At 38.0% G+C, this 19162-nt stretch overlaps 1 protein-coding gene across 4 annotated transcripts in view; it reads left to right on the top strand.

Moving 5' to 3' along the window:
* Window positions 1–19162, top strand: part of LOC126248339 (uncharacterized) — a 248644-nt gene that overhangs the window by 185905 nt on the left and 43577 nt on the right. For all 4 annotated transcript variants that reach the window (XM_049949237.1, XM_049949238.1, XM_049949236.1 and 1 more), the window contains one exon: window positions 11699–11873. In XM_049949237.1, the coding sequence (XP_049805194.1) occupies window positions 11699–11873 (175 nt within the window). The remainder of the gene's footprint in view (window positions 1–11698; window positions 11874–19162) is intronic.

Here is a 19162-nt window from a genome sequence, read left to right as displayed (position 1 = left end):
CAAGGCTGAGTGACAGTGTAAATTTTGTATATTTCTGCTGTTTATGAAGATTACTGTTGTTTTCAAACTGTGATTTATTTTTGACAACCAACTTCATAGGTAGAAAATGTTCTGTAAGGCTGTTGTAAATCTGCTGAACTGTTTACAGAGTTGTCTATAAGAGGTTCTAGAGTGAACACCACATGTTTTCATATTACAAATTTCTGTGCAGCTCACACTTTCTTCCTTAATGATGAGGTTCCCAGAATATGATGCCATAAGATAGTAGAGTGAGAAAGTAGGAAAAACAAGTCAATGTTTTGACATTTTCACCTCCAAAATCTCAAGTTGACCATAACAGAAGAGTAACAGACCTTAGACATTTAAGATCTACAACATGAGACTTCCAGTTCAGATTCTTAGCAATTTAAACACTTAATAATTTAGAATATTCTCTTTCATTTGTTGATTTACCCTCATGAATTATTTCTGATGGTGTCACTGGGCCTTGTGCATCACTGATTAGATTAGATAAGATTAGATTAGATTAGTACTTGTTCCATAGATCATGAATACAACACTTCGTAATGATGTGGAATGTGTTGGGTTAATAAAAGATGTCTATACAAGATACTACATTACGCAAAATATTACATGACTTTTTTTTGTGGGGGTTGCGGCAATTACCTACTTACTATATCCAAAAATTCATCTAGTGAGTAGAAGGAGTTGCCATTAAGAAATTCTTTTAATTTCCTTTTAAATGCTATATGGCTATCTGTCAGACGTTTGTTGCTATTAGGTAAGTGACGAAAGACTTTTGTGGCAGCATAATTTACCCCCGTCTGAGCCAAAGTTAGATTTAACCTTAAGTAGTGAAGATCATCCTTTCTCCTAGTGTTGTAGCCATGTACACTGCTATTACTTTTGAATTTGTTCGGATTGTTAATAACAAATTTTGTAAGTGAATATATATATTGTGAGGCTACAGTGAAGATCTCTAGCACTTTAAATAAGTGTCTGCAGGATGATCTTGGATGAGCTCCAGCAATTATTCTGATTACACGCTTTTGTGCAATGAACACTCTTTTACTCAATGATGAGTTACTCCAGAATATGACACCATACAAAAGCAGAGAATGAAAACAGGCATGGTAAGCTAATTTACCGAGATGTATATTGCCAAAATTTGCAATAACCCTAATAGCGTAATTAGCTGAACTGAAACGTTTCAGCAGATCTTCAGTGTGTTTTTTCCAGTTCAACCCCTCATCAAGCATTCCATGACTTACACAATCAAAAGCCTTTGAGAGATCACAAAAAATCCCAACGGGTGACTTATGGTTACTCAGAGCATTTAGTATTTCATTTCACACCTAGAAATTTTGAATATTCTACCTTAGCTACTGATTTCTGATCAAAGTCTATATTAATTAATGGTGTTATTCCATTTACTGTGTGGAACTGTATGTACTGTGTTTTGTCAAAATTTAATAAGAGCCCATTGGCAGAAAACCACTTAATGATTTTCTGAAAAACATCGTTTACAATTTCATCAGTTAATTCTTGTCTGTTGTTTGTGATAGCTATGCTTGTATCATTAGCAAAAAGTACCAGCTTTGCATCTTCATGAATATAGAATGGCAAGTCATTAATATATATTAAGAACAGCAGAGGACCCAAGACCAAACCTTGCGGCACCCCATTCTTGATTGTTCCCCCGTTTGAGAAATCACCAGTTTTTTGCATATTATGTGAACTGCTTATTTCAACTTTCTGCACTCTTCCAGTTAGGTATGATTTAAACCATTTGAGTGCTGTCCCATTCATACCACAGTACGTGAGCTTATCTAGAAGTATTCCATGATTTACACAATCAAAAGCCTTGAGAGATCACAAAAAATCCCAATGGGTGACTTCCGGTTACTCAGAGCATTTAATATTTCATTAGTGAAAGTATATATAGCATTTTCCGTTGAAAAACCTTTCTGGAAACCAAACTGACATTTTGTTAAAACTTTATTTTTACAAAGGTGTGAAGCTACTCTTCAGTACATTACTTTTTCAAGAATTTTGGATAAGGCAGTCAGAAGAGAGATTGGGTGGTAGTTGTTGACATCAGACGTATCCCCTTTTTTATGCAGTGGTTTAACAATGGCATACTTCAGTCTATCTGGGAAAGTGCCCTGCTTCAGAGAGCTATTACATACGTGGCTACTGTGTTTTATGTATGTTCAGTGACAGGGAATCAGTTATTAATTTTTAGTAACATGTCATTTATATTTTCTAATGTTGAAGTTACTCCATTAGGCTCAGTTGCAATATTTGGATTGTCACAAAGAGAACTATTTATGAGTCTTGTATGTATAATGGAAGATCATTTACATATTACGAGAACAAGAGTGGGTGTATACTGAGTCCTGTGGAATGCCTGTAGTGATTATTCCTCATTGTGAAGATCATGTTTCATTGTGTATACTCTGAGGGTTTCTTAATACAACACTCTATGGCCTTTTAGTTGGATGGGATGAAAATCATATACCAATAAGATCTCTTTTACCATAATCTTTGAGTTCCGTTAGGAGGATACTATGAATTGCACAATCAGCTGCATTTGGCAAGTCACAGATAATACCAGTTGGCAGTTTTTGTCATTTACATTTTGTGTAATCTGATTTGTGATTTGGAAAAAATGTCTGTTCTTTGGAGAGCCCCTCATGAAATTCTAGTTGAGACTGACTAAGTGTCTTATTTCAAAGTGGTAGGTTATGGTTCTTGCATACATAATTTTTTTCCACTAGAAGTACCCTCAAGAAGAAGGTAAGTATTCTGACTGGTTGGTTATTATTAATATCTGTCATGTTCGATGCCATGAGAATGGTTGTGCCTCATGACTGATGTAATCCAGAACAGAAATATGGTCAGTATTGGTCATAATATCATCTGTCTGTTTTAATGCAAATCTAGAGTTGAGCTATAATCAGTACATTATAGTTAGTCATGTAGGCTCTCTGTAATTATTCAAGGTTCATAGACTACTTGTACATGCCTAATTTTGATTGGAATATGTTGTAATTACATTGAGTCTACATGACTGTCTGTAATGCAGTGATGATAGCTGCACTGTTAGCTGAAACCTAGATCTGCAAAAAAACAGATAATATTATGATTGATGCTGACATTATTTCTGTCCTGGATTAATATCTGTGTTATTATCTTCTTTGTAAAGGGGTCTGACAAGAGAATGTTTCAGCCTGCCTGGAAATAGCCCATGAGACAGTAAGTGATATGTTGTAGATGTGACTGAATACATCACATATATGTTAAGAACAGGAGGCAAGTACTTTACTTCAGATATTGTCAAAATCATGAGAGTTTGCATTTTGGGGAAGGTAATTACATTCCTTTTTAAATACAGTTTTTTAATGTCTTATTAGTGCAATACTGGACTGTTTTCTTGGGAAAACAGCTGTTAAAGGTTGTTAGAAACCCTTATGTAAATATATTAAATTTTGAACTGATATCTGTCACATTATATACATCCCTCCAGACAGCTCCCTGTAAGGCTGCCTTGAAACTTTCAGTTGCCTGTTCATTAATTTTTCTGTTTCGTATAGTACCACTTCATTGTAATTAAATATATTATTTAGTATGGCCAGTTGCAATCATAGTTAGAGAGACCATTCACAGCTGGATAAAGTTTTGTATCACTGATTAAATACACCTACGAAAATATTGTCAGTTAATGTAGTTCTTTCCTGTGTCATTCTGGTGAGAACATTAATGACAGAACACATCTTACAAGTGTTAACTAACACTTTCAAATTGTTCCTTTTATCTGCTTCTTTCAGAAAATTAGTATTACACTCTTCACAGACTGTTGTTTGCTTTCTTTTGTCTGCTAGGTGGTGTAGTAATGACTCAGATTTATGCAAGCAGCTTTTGAGAGTGCAAATTCAGAACAAGCAAATCTGACAGAAACTTGTATCCATACTCCAAACTTAATGGCTCTTCAAAGGTGCCAAAAGCAAGATATAGCAATTCAATGTTTGGTACTTGTAATGGTCCGCCTAGTCGTTGATATCTCTAGTTGCTGTAATCACACTATTTCACTCCCATTTACGGAGCTTGTTAGCACTTGATGTTAGGTTGGCACCATTACAATGCATTGTAGTAATCGCTGCTGCTTGCTGGATCGCTGCTGTGTCTCGATGCTGATGCTGGCTCTAAATCTGGTTGTCTAGGGTTAAAAACATGAGGTCCCGTGTTTTTCATGTGCTTTTGATGATAAGGAACAAACGAAACCAACACATATGTAAACATCAAATATTTATTACTTTGGTGGCCATATTAATTCCACTGTCCACCAAAGACCATAACACAACACAAAGTAGTACTTCCTTTACATGTTCTTTGCATTGTTTTTCCATCCCAAACAATAACACAGAAACACACTTCACCAAAGTGACATTCCGACTGCCCTGACTGCCTCCGACTGCCCTTCTCGCTGCTTGTATTTGTAACATTGTCAAAGAACTACTAAAAAGAGATATAGTTTATGAGTCACATGTACATCTGTTATCATAATTTGTGCAGAAAAGTTATTAATTTGCATCGAGTGACATAATTTAACATGTTATGAAAATGACAGACAGATTTGTTGACTTGACAGAATAATTCTCTGTTACAAAAAGGCCGTTTTTTAGAAGTTTGTCAATTGACTTCTCTAATTTGCATAAATAAGTAAGTAACATGAATTATTAAGAATTACATTGGTTTTCGTCTAAAATAGGATTGATTACGTGAATGCTGAGTGAAAACGCTCCTAGTGAACAAATAGGTTTCACTGGGCGATTTTTATTTAAGGAGATCCAAAATACCTAAGTTGGCCACTATTTTTCGTACTTCATATTAATTATTTAAGATGAACTTAGTGTTTTTACATGATGACATTTGCTGTATCAGTGATCAAGTGATATAAACTTTTGTGTGGGTCAGTTATTCAGTATAATTTAATGGGTTGACTGTTTATGGAGACATGTTGTGCAATCATTGTTAACATACACAATAATTTTTCTATAATCATAACTACTCATTAAACTGGTTGAATTTGGAGGGTATCGCATACTTCGGGAAAGTAAAGCCTTTAATATGTTCCGTTACATACTGCTAGTAGGTAGTGCTTACATTGCCTGAATGTCATTGTCAGAATGCCTATGTGAAACATATATACTACAGTAAATGTCATGCACATATAATTGCAATGCATAATTAATGCAAATGTATTGTTCAGAGCGCTTTTGACTTATCAGTGGAAGTGCATCTGTGCTGTGTTAACAGCTTTGCCCCTGAAGACATTAAACAGCAGACATTAGCCAGTGTTATGTTAATGTACGAGGGCAGTTCAATAAGTAATGCAACACATTTTTTTTCTGAAACAGGGGTTGTTTTATTCAGCATTGAAATACACCAGGTTATTCCCCAATCTTTTAGCTACACAACACTATTTTTCAACGTAATCTCCATTCAATGCTACGGCCTTACGCCACCTTGAAATGAGGGCCTGTATGCCTGCACGGTACCATTCCACTGGTCGATGTCGGAGCCAATGTCATACTGCATCAATAACTTCTTCATCATCCGCGTAGTGCCTCCCACGGATTGCGTCCTTCATTGGGCCAAACATATGGAAATCCGACGGTGCGAGATCGGGGCTGTAGGGTGCATGAGGAAGAACAGTCCACTGAAGTTTTGTGAGCTCCTCTCGGGTGCGAAGACTTGTGTGAGGTCTTGCGTTGTCATGAAGAAGGAGAAGTTCGTTCAGATTTTTGTGCCTACGAACACGCTGAAGTCGTTTCTTCAATTTCTGAAGAGTAGCACAATACACTTCAGAGTTGATCATTTGACCATGGGGAAGGACATCGAACAGAATAACCCCTTCAGCGTCCCAGAAGACTGTAACCATGACTTTACTGGCTGAGGGTATGGCTTTAAACTTTTTCTTGGTAGGGGAGTGGGTGTGGCGCCACTCCGTTGATTGCCGTTTTGTTTCAGGTTTGAAGTGATGAACCCATGTTTCATCGCCTGTAACAATCTTTGACAAGAAATTGTCACCCTCAGCCACATGACGAGCAAGCAATTCCGCACAGATGGTTCTCCTTTGCTCTTTATGGTGTTCGGTTAGACAACGAGGGACCCAGCGGGAACAAACCTTTGAATATCCCAACTGGTGAACAATTGTGACAGCACTACCAACAGAGATGTCAAGTTGAGCCCTGAGTTGTTTGATGGTGATCCGTCGATCATCTCGAACGATTGTGTTCGCACGGTCCACCATTGCAGGAGTCACAGCTGTGCACAGCCAGCCCGCACTCGGGAGATCAGACAGTCTTGCTTGACCTTGCGGCGATGATGACACACGCTTTGCCCAACGACTCACCGTGCTTTTGTCCACTGCCAGATCACCGTAGACATTCCGCAAGCGCCTATGAATATCTGAGATGCCCTAGTTTTCTGCCAAAAGAAACTCGATCACTGCCCGTTGTTTGCAACGCACATCCATTACAGACGCCATTTTAACAGCTCTGTACAGCGCTGCCACCTGTCGGAAGTCAATGAAACTATACGAGACGAAGTGGGAATGTTTGAAAATATTCCACAAGAAATTTCCGGTTTTTTCAACCAAAATTGGCCGAGAAAAAAAATGTGTTGCATTACTTATTGAACTGTCCTCGTACTTCCCTATTTAGAATATCTTGAATTTTGTTGTGAAAACTACTTTGCTGTATTTTAAAATGTATTTGCTTTAATGTCTCAGTAAATGAAACATGTGTGCTGTCATGCTGTCATTATCTAAAACCTTATCATGAAATCTACAGATATTTATTGCATATTATGACTGTTCAATTTACAGTGACCTCAGTGACATCTTTGTGTGACATCTTTCTAAAAACAGTATAGTGTGATTAATGTGTCTGCTTCCATCAATGCTGATCTCTTTTTCTTTCTATTCATTGTAAAAATTCAAACAAAGCAATAGGCTCATGAAATTAGTGTCTTATGTTTAGCTGTGCTCTGTTGTTTTATTACAGACTAAGTATGTAACTCATTGTGAGACTAAGATGAAGTGAAACAATAATTTATACATTCTTTATCCTTTAAGAGAAGCATTGCATTTCATATTCTGCTGTGTGTGACTGGGGTAAGGTGGTAATTCTGTGAGAATTTTTTAAATCTGTACTATTTTAACTTTTGCCTTAATGCTTGGTAACTTGAGCTCTTAGTGCAGGGTGCAGGGTGGCCAAAAGCAAACTGGGCAGAAAATGTTTTTGAATCTGTCTCAAAATGTTAACATAGTTAGCATAGAAGATAAATGCTCTTTATAGAATAAGCATGCCTAGTTGTATCTGCATTTACATCTACTTAAATAATGTGCAAGCCACTGTACAATGCATGGTGGACAATACATAAACTAAAATTCTGTCCGAACAGGCCTTGGAAGGCTCAACGTTTCCTACCAGCTGCCATGTCATCCTTAGCCCACAGGCATCACTGGATGCAGATACAGAGGGGTGTGTGGTCAGAAAACGGCTCTCCCAGTCATATATCAGTGTATGAGACCAGAGCCACTACTTCTCAACCAAGGAGTTCCTCAGTTTGCCTGACAAGGGCTGAGTGTGCCCCGTTTGCCAACAGCGCTCGGCAGTCTAGATAGTCGCCCATCCAAGTGCTGAGCCCAGCCTGATAGTGCTTAAATTCAGTGATATGATGGGAACCTGTGTTACCACTGTGGCAAGGCTGTTGGCTGGACAATACATAGTACCAATATTTTAAGTTTTCTTGCCTATTTCTGTAGTGTATTGTAGAAGGTAAAAATGACTGCCTAACTGCCTCCTTGGACACACTAATCTCTCTTTTTTTTTCCTCATATAATCATTGGCAGCATAATGGTTACATAGTGACCTTGGAATACTGGATCTATTTTGCAAATAGTTATGTTCCATGATCATTTCCACACTTTTTTATGAGCTATATCACCCTGTTTCAATCCTAACAACCCAGCTCTGAATTCATTCAATGTCTGTTGTCATGCCCACTTTTTAACAAGTCCAAACACTGGAGCAATCACTTAGAATTTGTTGCACTAATGTCTTGTATGTGACTACCTTTGTGGATGCACTGAACTTTGCTAAAACCCTTCTAGCAACTCTGAGTCTTCCATTCACCTTCTTTAATACTGATTTTACATGATGTCACCATTTCATATTGCTTCTTAACATGACTTGCAAATACTTATATGATGTGATGTGTTCAAGATGTTCACCACTAATCTTGTAATCAGATACTTTCTCTGTGTTATAGCTATTATGTTACATTTATCTACATTTAAAGAGACCTTCCATTCATTACATGAAGTGGAAATTTTGTCCAGGCCTTTCTACGATTCCTCAGGATCATTCACTGATGATACTTGCTTTACAGAACTGTATAGTATTGCTGATCAAATCTGATAAACTTTTTATATACAGGATGTCACAGAAGGAATGGTGAATATTCAGGGATGTGACAGAAACAATCATTCGAAGTAGAAACGTGTAGCAAACATGGACTCAAAAATGCATACATTAAGAGCTATGAGTACTTATTGATCTTTGTTACTGTGAAACACATCTATTCTACTGGCCAAGTGCTCATTGCTCTTAAGGTATGCATTGTAGTGAACATGTGTGCTAGACAATTTTTTATTGATACCTGTCATGTTTCTGAATAGTGACCATTCCTTCTGGGACACCATGTATACATTGAAAGTATTAAAAGTCTTATTACACTTCTCTGGCACACATCTGCTGCTATTTTCATTTCTGTGGAACAGTCACCATTTATTGTAACATATTGGGTTCTGCAAGTCAGCTATTCCTTGAGCCAATCACATCACATTTTTTCCAAGAGAGTCTGTGTATCAGGTTTAGTTGGTACAGCATTGAATGCCATATAAAAATGTTCACTTGTATCTAATGTTTGCAATGTGTCATGCATGAAAGAAACTAGGTGTGTCTCACTCAAAGGTTTTTTGTTCTGGATTGTTGCTCATTCTTTGAGAGAATCTTGATTTCCTCTTGGAACATCATAATTTTTAAGCTAAGAATGTGTACTAGGAGCCTGAAACAGACAGACATTAGCAATACTGATCTGTAGTTATGTGTGTTCAATCTACTAGCCTTCTTATGAACATGAATGACCTGTGCTCTTTCCCTGTCACAAGGGTCTGTTCACTACAGAAGTTGGCGCTGAGCACTATGGGACTCAACTTCTGAGGTCATTAGTCCCCTAGAACTTAGAACTAGTTAAACCTAACCAACCTAAGGACATCACACACCTCCATGCCCGAGGCAGGATTCGAACCTGCGACCGTAGCAGCCCCGGTTCCAGACTGCAGCGCCTAGAACCGCACGGCCACTTCGACCGGCTCACTACAGAAGTTATTCTTGATAAATATGATCTAGGAAAGGAGTTAATTCCATGGTAATTTCTATGTAAAATCTAACTGGAGTTCTGGGGGCCAGTGCCTTATTCACTTTGAGTAGTTTCAACTGTTTTGCAGTACTGGTGGTGCTAATAATGATATCATTCATTTGTGTCTGTGTGGCAGTCTGACACTGGTAAGGAAGTATCCTCTTTTGTGAATTCATTTTTAAATGCAGAATTTAAAATTTATGCTTTCTATCTGCTACAATCAGATTCAGAACCATATGGATCCACAAGAGACTGAATGTAAGGTTCAGTTCCTTTCATTGACTGCATATACGATATGACCTTCGTAGGATTTTCTGATAAATCTTTCACGAGTATTTGATTATGAAAGTTGTTGCAGGTTTCACACATGAACCTTCTTACAGATGCATGAGTTGCTATAAACTTTTTTCAGTGAGAGTATAGTAATCACTTTTTCAGTTTCAAATTATCTCTTTGCTTTTTGGGTTACATTATAATGAAATGGTGCAAACATTTGGAAGTTATGGAAATTTGTATTGTGAATAGATCACAGCCTTTAGCTATTCATTCTGTCGACTATCTGTTATTCTTTCTAGAGTTGACTGTTGTTGTTGTTGTTGTTGTTGTTGTTGTGGTCTTCAGCCCTGAGACTGGTTTGACGCAGATCTCCATGCTACTCTATCCTGTGCAAGCTTCTTCATCTCCCGGTACCTACTGCAACCTACATCCTTCTGAATCTGCTTAGTGTATTAATCTCTTGGTGTCCCTCTACAATTTTTACCCTCCACGCTGCCCTCCAATACTAAACTGGTGATCCCTTGATGCCTCAGAACGTCCTACCAACCGATCCCTTCTTTCGTCAAGTTGTGCCACAGACTTCTCTTCTCCCCAATCCTATTCAATACCTCCTCATTAGTTATGTGATCTACCCATCTAATCTTCAGAATTCTTCTGTAGCACCACATTTCGAAAGCTTCTATTCTGTTCTTGTCCAAACTATTTATCGTCCATGTTTCACTTCCATACATGGCTACACTCCATACAAATACTTTCAGAAACGACTTCCTGACACTTAAACCTATACTCGATGTTAACAAATTTCTCTTCTTCAGAAATGCTTTCCTTGCCATTGCAAGTCTACATTTTATATCCTCTCTACTTCGACCATCATCAGTTATTTTGCTCCCCAAATAGCAAAACTCCTTTACTACTTTAAGTGTCTCATTTCCTAATCTAATTTGCTCAGCATCACCCGACTTAATTCGACTACATTCCATTATCCTCGTTTTGCTTTTGTTGATGTTCATCTTATATCCTCCTTTCAAGACACTATCCATTCTGTTCAACTGCTCTTCCAAGTCCTTTGCTGTCTCTGACAGTTTTACAATGTCATCGGCGAACCTCAAAGTTTTTATTTCTTCTCCATGAATTTTAATACCTACTCCAAATTTTTCTTTTGTTTCCTTCACTGCTTGCTCAATATAGAGATTGAATAACATCAGGGAGAGGCTACAACCCTGTCTCACTCCCTTCCCAACCACTGCTTCCCTTTCATGTCCTTCGACTCTTATAACTGCCATCTGGTTTCTGTACAAATTATAAATAGCTTTTTGCTCCCTGTATTTTAACCCTGCCACCTTCAGAACAAATGTATATACATTACATACAGTGTAATGTGTCATTTCAGTGTAAATAACACCAGACTGTTCAGCAGACTGCAATATATTATTCTTTACAAACAAAATGAGAGTATAACAGATGTTATAACAATGCCAGTTCCTGTACCAGCACTCATTCAGCAACACACACAATTTTATCATTGACTCTGTTACTGTACATATGCCAGTCTCTTTTTATATCATCCTATTTTTGTGTGGTTTGGAATAGAGAGGGAGGAAGTGGCAAGTTGAAGTATGCCTGGATGTTTCCACAGGAAATGTGCTGCCTCCAAAAGGCAGGTATGTGGATTTGAATCCCAGTTTGAAACCGGAGGTTTGATCCACGTGGTTGTTGTACATTCTAAATATTTATCAGAAGTAAAAGAATTCATTCCATTACAAAACACTACTTTTGAGGTTAATGGTGTCACACAGAGTGATGTTACTGTGTGTATCCTATTTGATTCCATAATTTTTCTCAACAATAGCAATTATCAGTAATTGTTTTTCATTATAGAACTTAATTACAATATTTTTGAATAAAACTATATGTGCTACTTCTCTTGCAGGCACTATTCTGAGCCATACATCCCTTATATTCCTGGACTAGAAAAATTCAGTGGTGAAGTCTTCCACAGCCATGTGTATCGTAAACCAGATGGTATAAGTGGACCTGTTTTAGTGTTAGGAGCATCATCATCTGGAATTGATATCAGTCTTGAATTAGCTGCTGCCATGGAACAGGTATTGCAATATACATATATGAGATAAATTTTGTACATTACTCTCTTACTTACATAATAAGAGTTTAAATTTCCTTTGGTCTATTTAACATTTTTAAGTCATAAATAATTATACAGTTTTTAATGTGTTATACATTACACATGCCATAAACCTGACACCAAACTTCAGCTCTTAATAACCACATGTCCTTCTGTATGGAAAAAGAAGGAAAGTGAAATAATTGTCATAGGAAATGCAGGACCATGGGCACCTCAAGCTAAGATGGAAACTTCTGATTTAAAGGCTAGCAGAATGTCATGTAATAGGTTTAAACTTCATATTAGTTTGGAACTAAATATTTTTCTTTCAGCTGGTCCGAGTCTTATATTTTCCCTACAAATATAGTCTGATGAGGCAAATATTATTCCATTTACCCCAAAAGTATCCCTAATATAATTTGTATGTGACATCAGCACCATTGAGTCAGAATAGCATGACCATCTGCCTAATAGCATATTGGTCAACCTTTGGAAAGCAATACAGAAGAGATAGTACATGACATGGACTTGAGAAGTCTTTGGTAGATTTCTGAAATGTGGGTACCACCTGGTGTCTAAACACAGGTCACACAGTTTCCATAAATTATGAGGTGGTGGTTTGTGGGCACAGAACTGGTGCTTGATAGTGTCCCAAATGTGTTCCACTGTGTTCTGATAAGGTGAATTTTGAGGCCAAGACATCAACAGTGTACACTATCTTGCTCCTCATGCAACTATAGCATGATTCTAGCCATGTGACATGGGCAATTATCCTGCTGTAGGCTATCATTGCTGTCATGGAAGATGTCAAGCAAGAAGGAATATAGGCAATTCACAATAATTTCCACATAGTTCACAGCTGTCATGGTACCATTCACTACTATCAGAGGTCCCACGGGAGCCCAGGTGAATGCCCCTGGATGATTTCTTACCTAGACATGACCATTGACCTGGTGTAACAAGAAACATGATTCACGTGACTTGGCAACATGTTTTCATTAATCCATGGTCCTATCTCAATGGTCCTGTGCCCAATACAGTTGTAATTGATGATTTCATTGGGTCAACATGAGAATACTTAGGGGTCATCTGTTAGTGCATAGCTCAGTTTTCAATTATTCATTCTGAATGAAGTGCTGTGCAAAACTTGTACCTGCATCATTGTTCTTTGTCATCAAATCTCCCACAAATCACAGCCGATCTTGCTTTGCAGTGCAGGCAACTTCCACGTTCTATGATGAGATATGGACATTCAACGCCTTACTGCCTTCTCATGGTTTCACCTTCATTCAACCACTTCACAACAGTAGCAGTGGAACAGCCAACTGGCTTTACTGTTTATGATGTGCTCGTTCCCAGGCACCATTCTATAACAATGTACCTTTTGTAGAAGCCTCCATATGGCAATGGATTTCTATGTTTTGCAGCCCTTATCATCACTCAGATGATTCCACATTCATCTCTGCTCTGTTATCCATAGCACATCACTTTCCTGCAATGCCACAGTCAGAATTCAGTCTTGTGGGGGGGGGGGGGGGGGCAGTGGGCATAATGTGACACATTTGAAAGTAGTGGTTGCTGCCTCTGTTGTATTCAGTAAGCTACACAAATCAATAAGTAATGAACACATAAAGGAGCTTAGCTAGCCGCTGCTTGGGCCAGGGTTGGTTAAACTGGGGTTCAGGAACATGGGGCTGGTCAGTGCCACCAGGTCCCCATTTCTCTGCATGGTTTGGAAAGCACTTTTGGTGATGTGTCTGAATACCACATGTTTCCGGGTGTAGGGATCTTAGCTTAATCACTGGAAGTGTGAGGTGTGGTAAAAGCTTCAAAAAATAATCTTATTCACAAGGTGGGCTCTATAGAACTTGATGTCTGTCAAATGAAAGAAGTAAGGAAACAGTAACATGTGAGGTACTTGCCACATCTCTGTTGTATTAGGCTACTTCCGATATGTTGGGCTTTATCTGTGTTGACACATATTTCAAAAATCAACCTGGAAAGTTCCTTAAGATTAAACAAAGTATGCATTTAAAGCTGTACACAACCCAATCTTATGTCTACATTTGCAACATCCCTAAGGAAACCCACACCTACAACTCAATGTACACAGATGTGGACTGCCAAGGTTGACGCAAATAGCTGTAGTTGCAAATGCATTTGCAGAAGAACACAGAGTCCACCAGAAAAATGTATACTCACTTTAAGGAACAAAAAGTATTACTTATGTGCTTATTTTACATTTAATAATTGATCACTCATGTTGTGCAACCTTCAGTTTAGCACATGGTTACTTTAAATGTTCAAAATGTTCTCCATTGGTGGCTATACACATAACAGAACGACAAGCAGTTGCCGCACCTACATCAGTCAATGTTACGGTGGAGATCAGTGCACATGTTCCTGTAATCTTCTGGCAAAGTTCCTCCAGCATGCATGGCTTATGTCGACAGATGTTATCTTTCACAGGTCTCGACAAGTAAAAGTCCATAGGTGTTGGATCTGGCGACCTTGGATGGAAATCAATGGGCCCTCTTCATCCAATCCAATGCCCCAAAAAATTGTCACCCAGGAAAGCTTGTACAGCTAGGTGGTAGTGTGGTGGCACCCCGTCCTGTTAGTAGAAGACCTCTTCATCAGCTCCATAAAGCCCACTTACACCTGGCGAAATTGATGTGCGTAACATTTCCAGGTACGCTTCTCCAGTAACAGTAGCATCAAAGAAAAATGGTCCTACTAAGCCCCTAGATGATAGTCCACACCACACATGAACACCTGGTAGATTTACCGCTTTATCCACATAAACATGCAAATTTTCCAGTGCCCAGTACAGATTTTTCCATTAAGTTTAAATTGTGCCTTGCCACTTTGTCACAAATTGTTTGTCATCAGTTACCATTTGGTGATACTATTCGTAAAATTGCATTAGGCGATCAGGATCATCATCATTAATCGCATGCAGTAATTGTCGAATGTAAACTTCCCACTTTGAAGCTTTCAGAAATCTTCATACTCTTGTACTGCTAACCCTCACTGTGAATGCACATTGCATAGCAGACTTCTGTGGACAATTAACAAACATTTCCTACACAAGAGCAGACAAAGCAGGACTTTTAGCTGTACGCTGTCTTCCTGATCTTCCTTTGTTCCATGCAATTCAAACTTGTCAATGATGTGTTTAACTGTTAGGTGAGTTGATGGTTCTGTTTCAAACTCCTGCCTCCACTGACGTTGCACTTCAACGGCATTATCAAACTCTAGAAACCACTTCACAATATATTTTCGTTGCTCAAATGTCAAGCATGCTCCAGCCATTTTGTTTTCTCAATACCAAGATGAAAGTACTAACATCTGTTGAGTCAAAGACCATACTAGAACACACTCATAACTCAGATCATACTATAATATCGATATCTCGATAGAGCCTGACAAGGAATGTATACATTTTTCTGCTGGACTCTGTGTTATCCACACTAAGCACTTGGTTTGAGCAGCAAGGTGTTCAGTAAGATATTACTATAGCATTACAGGAATGCAGTACAAACATCACCATCTGGAAGGACAACATATCATTTGAATAGAAAAGAAAAGACAAGAAACAACAGAGGTTAATCAAAACATGTAGCCTTAAAGCCACTGAATTGCTATCAGTTATAACTGGTCAACAGTGAAAATAGTTTCAAGGCAGAGAGAAATGGGGGAAAGGATATCCTTGCCAACAGATGGCTTCCATGAACAGACACAAACTCAGATCTTGAACGAAGGGGCTAAAGCCATTTGTACAGGAAAGCCCAGTATGCATATGCCTGCAGGAAATACACTTTAAAAATTCAGATGCTCCTGTACTATGAGGTCTTCTACAGATAACCAATAGCAAATTGCAGTTCTGCTGCATTTGTCAACAAGAGATATTACTACGGCCCTATCACTATCACCATTCACTCACAAGCTGTATCTGTGGCTACTGATGCATCTCTTGAAAATGGTCATATCTTTAGCATGTCATCCACCGTATGAGAGTATTAACTTACAAAGTTTTGTCATACGTATGTCTCCTGAGATTCCACAAATACCTGCTCCAGAGGTTGAGGGCATGAGAAGCTCACTCTGTAACAGAGGTTGAGTGACACATTTTGACTGGGCATTGGGGACTCTTTGTGCAACTTAAGATTACCTGCCCTTTCAGACAGTGGTCATTAGGGCATTGCAGTTGGTCCTGATTTGAGTGATAAGGCCCCAATCTGGTTACACTTCTAAGTCTCCTAAAGGAAGCTGTTAGAATGTGTGCTCAAAGGAGTGAACTAGACAATATAAGGCTAGTTGGCAATATTTGAACACCAAGATAGTGCCCTGAACCAAGTGGACAAAATTGTAAGCTTGGCCGAATAGGTTTGTGATTTATTCATCTCAAAGACCCCAGAGCAATATAAAAGCCACACAATCCACTGGGGAACAATGAATGTCCTTTGCCTTCGTTATAGGTGGACAGCACTATGAGAACTCCCCCTTACATTACTGTGAGAGAACTGTCTTCATAAGGCTTGTTTTTAACTCAGAGCTTCCAATACCTTTTCAGATATCTTCATTCAGAGGTATAGTGTCCACCACAGACCTATTTTCTAGTTTTAATCATGTATTCATTACTTTAAATAACATGTCATCCAGATTAAAGGATCACATTGATTACTCAATATATATGAGTAATTTCTTGATTTCATGATTATCCTTTAGTCTTGTAATACATGTGTCACTAGCATCAGGTGAACACTGAAGAGGCTGCAGAAATGGGCAGGGACTACTCATTTGAAGTATTCCAAAGCCAAAACTCTATGCATAAATTTCTCTCTAACACTTTAAGAGTTTTTATAGTTTCTGGACCTTGCATTTGATAACAGAATTTAATGGCTACCACATTTGAAACCTTAAAACTAGGCCATGGAAGCCTCTGACATACATAATTGTGTAACTGGCAAAATTTGAGGCACAGATAGAACATTATTGTGGTACATTATAGACACTTTATTCAGTTTGATTTTGATTGTGGTTAATAAATCACCATTACCCATCTGATGATAGCTGTGCATGACATGTTTCTAATGGCTTAACTGTCAATGAGAGATTGAACCCTAATCTTCACTATGCTTCATGCAACATTTCTAAAATTTAAACCTATTTTGCAGTCATCTGTACATTAATAAATTATGGTATTTGCCTACCAATGGATAATGTATACATGTCACACCCAAAGGCCATGAGGCTACTTGGGATTTGAGCAGAGCAACATCTATCTAACTTTGAGGTAGCAGATATGAAGGTTTTATCATGGATTGAATTAAGTCATCTTTGCCCCTCGTGTTGGATAGTTCCATATATTTCTCAGTTTATTAGAGTACATTACCCACAGTACATCAACTCATATTTTCAGGCTTATGTTTCATGAATTCCATAATATACTATGACCTCAAAGTTTTATATGCAGTTGCGCGGGATTAGCCAAGCGGTCTAGGGCGCTGCAGTCATGGTCTGTGCGGCTGGTCCCGGCGGAGGTGTGAGTCCTCCCTCGGGCATAGGTGTGTGTGTGTTTGTCCTTAGGCTAATTTAGGTTAATTAGTGTGTAAGCTTAGGGACTGATGACCTGAACAGTTAAGTCCCATAAAATTTCACACACATTTGAACTTTTTTTTTTATTTGCAAATAAGTATATGTAGGAGGAAAGGATACATTATGCATTTTTCTCCTGACTTCTCTAGTTCCTCAAGTGATATGCCATGCATTCACCACTTACACCCAGCACATAAAACAGTTCAAATTATACAGAACATATCTTACCAGTTAGAGCACCAAGGAATGGCATTGGGACTCTGCTGGGGACATAATGTGTGGGAATCCCAGAAAATGAAATCGTAGATAAAGTGCTGAAGGACTATTACATCATTGTATGTGTTAATATGCTATCAGACTAGATATTCATCTGCCAAAATACATGGTTGTGTGTGAGTTACAGTAATCTTAAACATTTGAAGTCCATAACAAGGCTGTGGGTCACATATATTCAGTTGTGAACAGGAGCCAAATTTCCTTTTACACCTCTGAATACTGATCATTCTTCATTAATGCATGGTTTCCTGGTCTAGTTTGAGGACTTATCAGTGTGTGATAATGTATGGCTTTTGGTGGATCATATTTTAATGGATAGTATTCATAAGCTGACTGAAGGGCAGCCTTTGATTTAAGTGGTAACTTGTTTGCCATTACAGATAATGACAGGACATGTGTGGTGAGTATTTTAAACTTTTGTACATTGTTAGTAATACTCAACAAAATAGCAGAATGGAGGTTTTAATATGTGTTTCAGGATGTTTTATAAACATTTATAAATGAAGGCATTAGGTATGTATGTGTACACTTTGAGAGAAAAATATGATTTAATGCTGGATTTTATTACATATAATTGTAATTCCACCAGATACAGCAAAATGCTTGGAAGATCAATTGAGCAGAATGGAAAATATCTTGAAAAGAGATTATAAGATGAATATGAACAAAATTTAAATGAGGTTAATGGAGTGAAGCCAAATTAAATCAGGCAATACAGAGGGAACAAAATTAGGAAACTAATTCCTAGTTTTAATCATTGCTTTAAATGTTATATAACCTCAGCAACAAAATAACTGACAATGGCTGATGTATAGAGGATATTAACTGCAGACTGGTAATACCATGGAAAACATTTCTGAAAAAGAAATGTTTGGTGACACTGATTATATGAAATCTTTTCTGGAAGTATTTGAAGTGAGCCATACATGGAAGTGAAATGTTGATGATACGCACAACAGACAAGAGGAAAATAGCAGGTTTTTAAGTCTGATGTCGTAGAGGTATACTGGAGATTAGTCAAGCAGATTGAGTGACTAATGGAGAAGCATTGACTGAAATTGGAGGGAGAAAAAGCTTATGACACAATTTGCCTAAAAGAAAGGATAGTTTGTTAGGACAAAAGCTTTATGGCACAATTCATCTAAAAGAAGAGATCCTATAACATCAGAGAATAACTCATTTGAGAGTGGGGAGAAGTATTGGGGGAGGGAGGGGTGTTGGCTAAAAATTGTAGGAGGAGACCAAGGCTTTACTACAGTAAGAAAGCTCAAATAAATGGATGTTGCAATAGTTACACAAGATGAAGAGACTTGCATGAAGTATACTCGCATGACGAGCTGCGTAAAACCATTCTTCAAAATGAAAGTCACAACAGCAACAGAGGATAAAACTTCC

The sequence above is a fragment of the Schistocerca nitens genome, chromosome 3 (genome assembly GCF_023898315.1).
Source record: "Schistocerca nitens isolate TAMUIC-IGC-003100 chromosome 3, iqSchNite1.1, whole genome shotgun sequence".
Lineage (NCBI taxonomy): Eukaryota > Metazoa > Arthropoda > Insecta > Orthoptera > Acrididae > Schistocerca > Schistocerca nitens.
The sequence above is the reverse complement of the archived record's forward strand: the minus strand, read 5'-3'. Positions and strand labels throughout refer to the sequence as shown.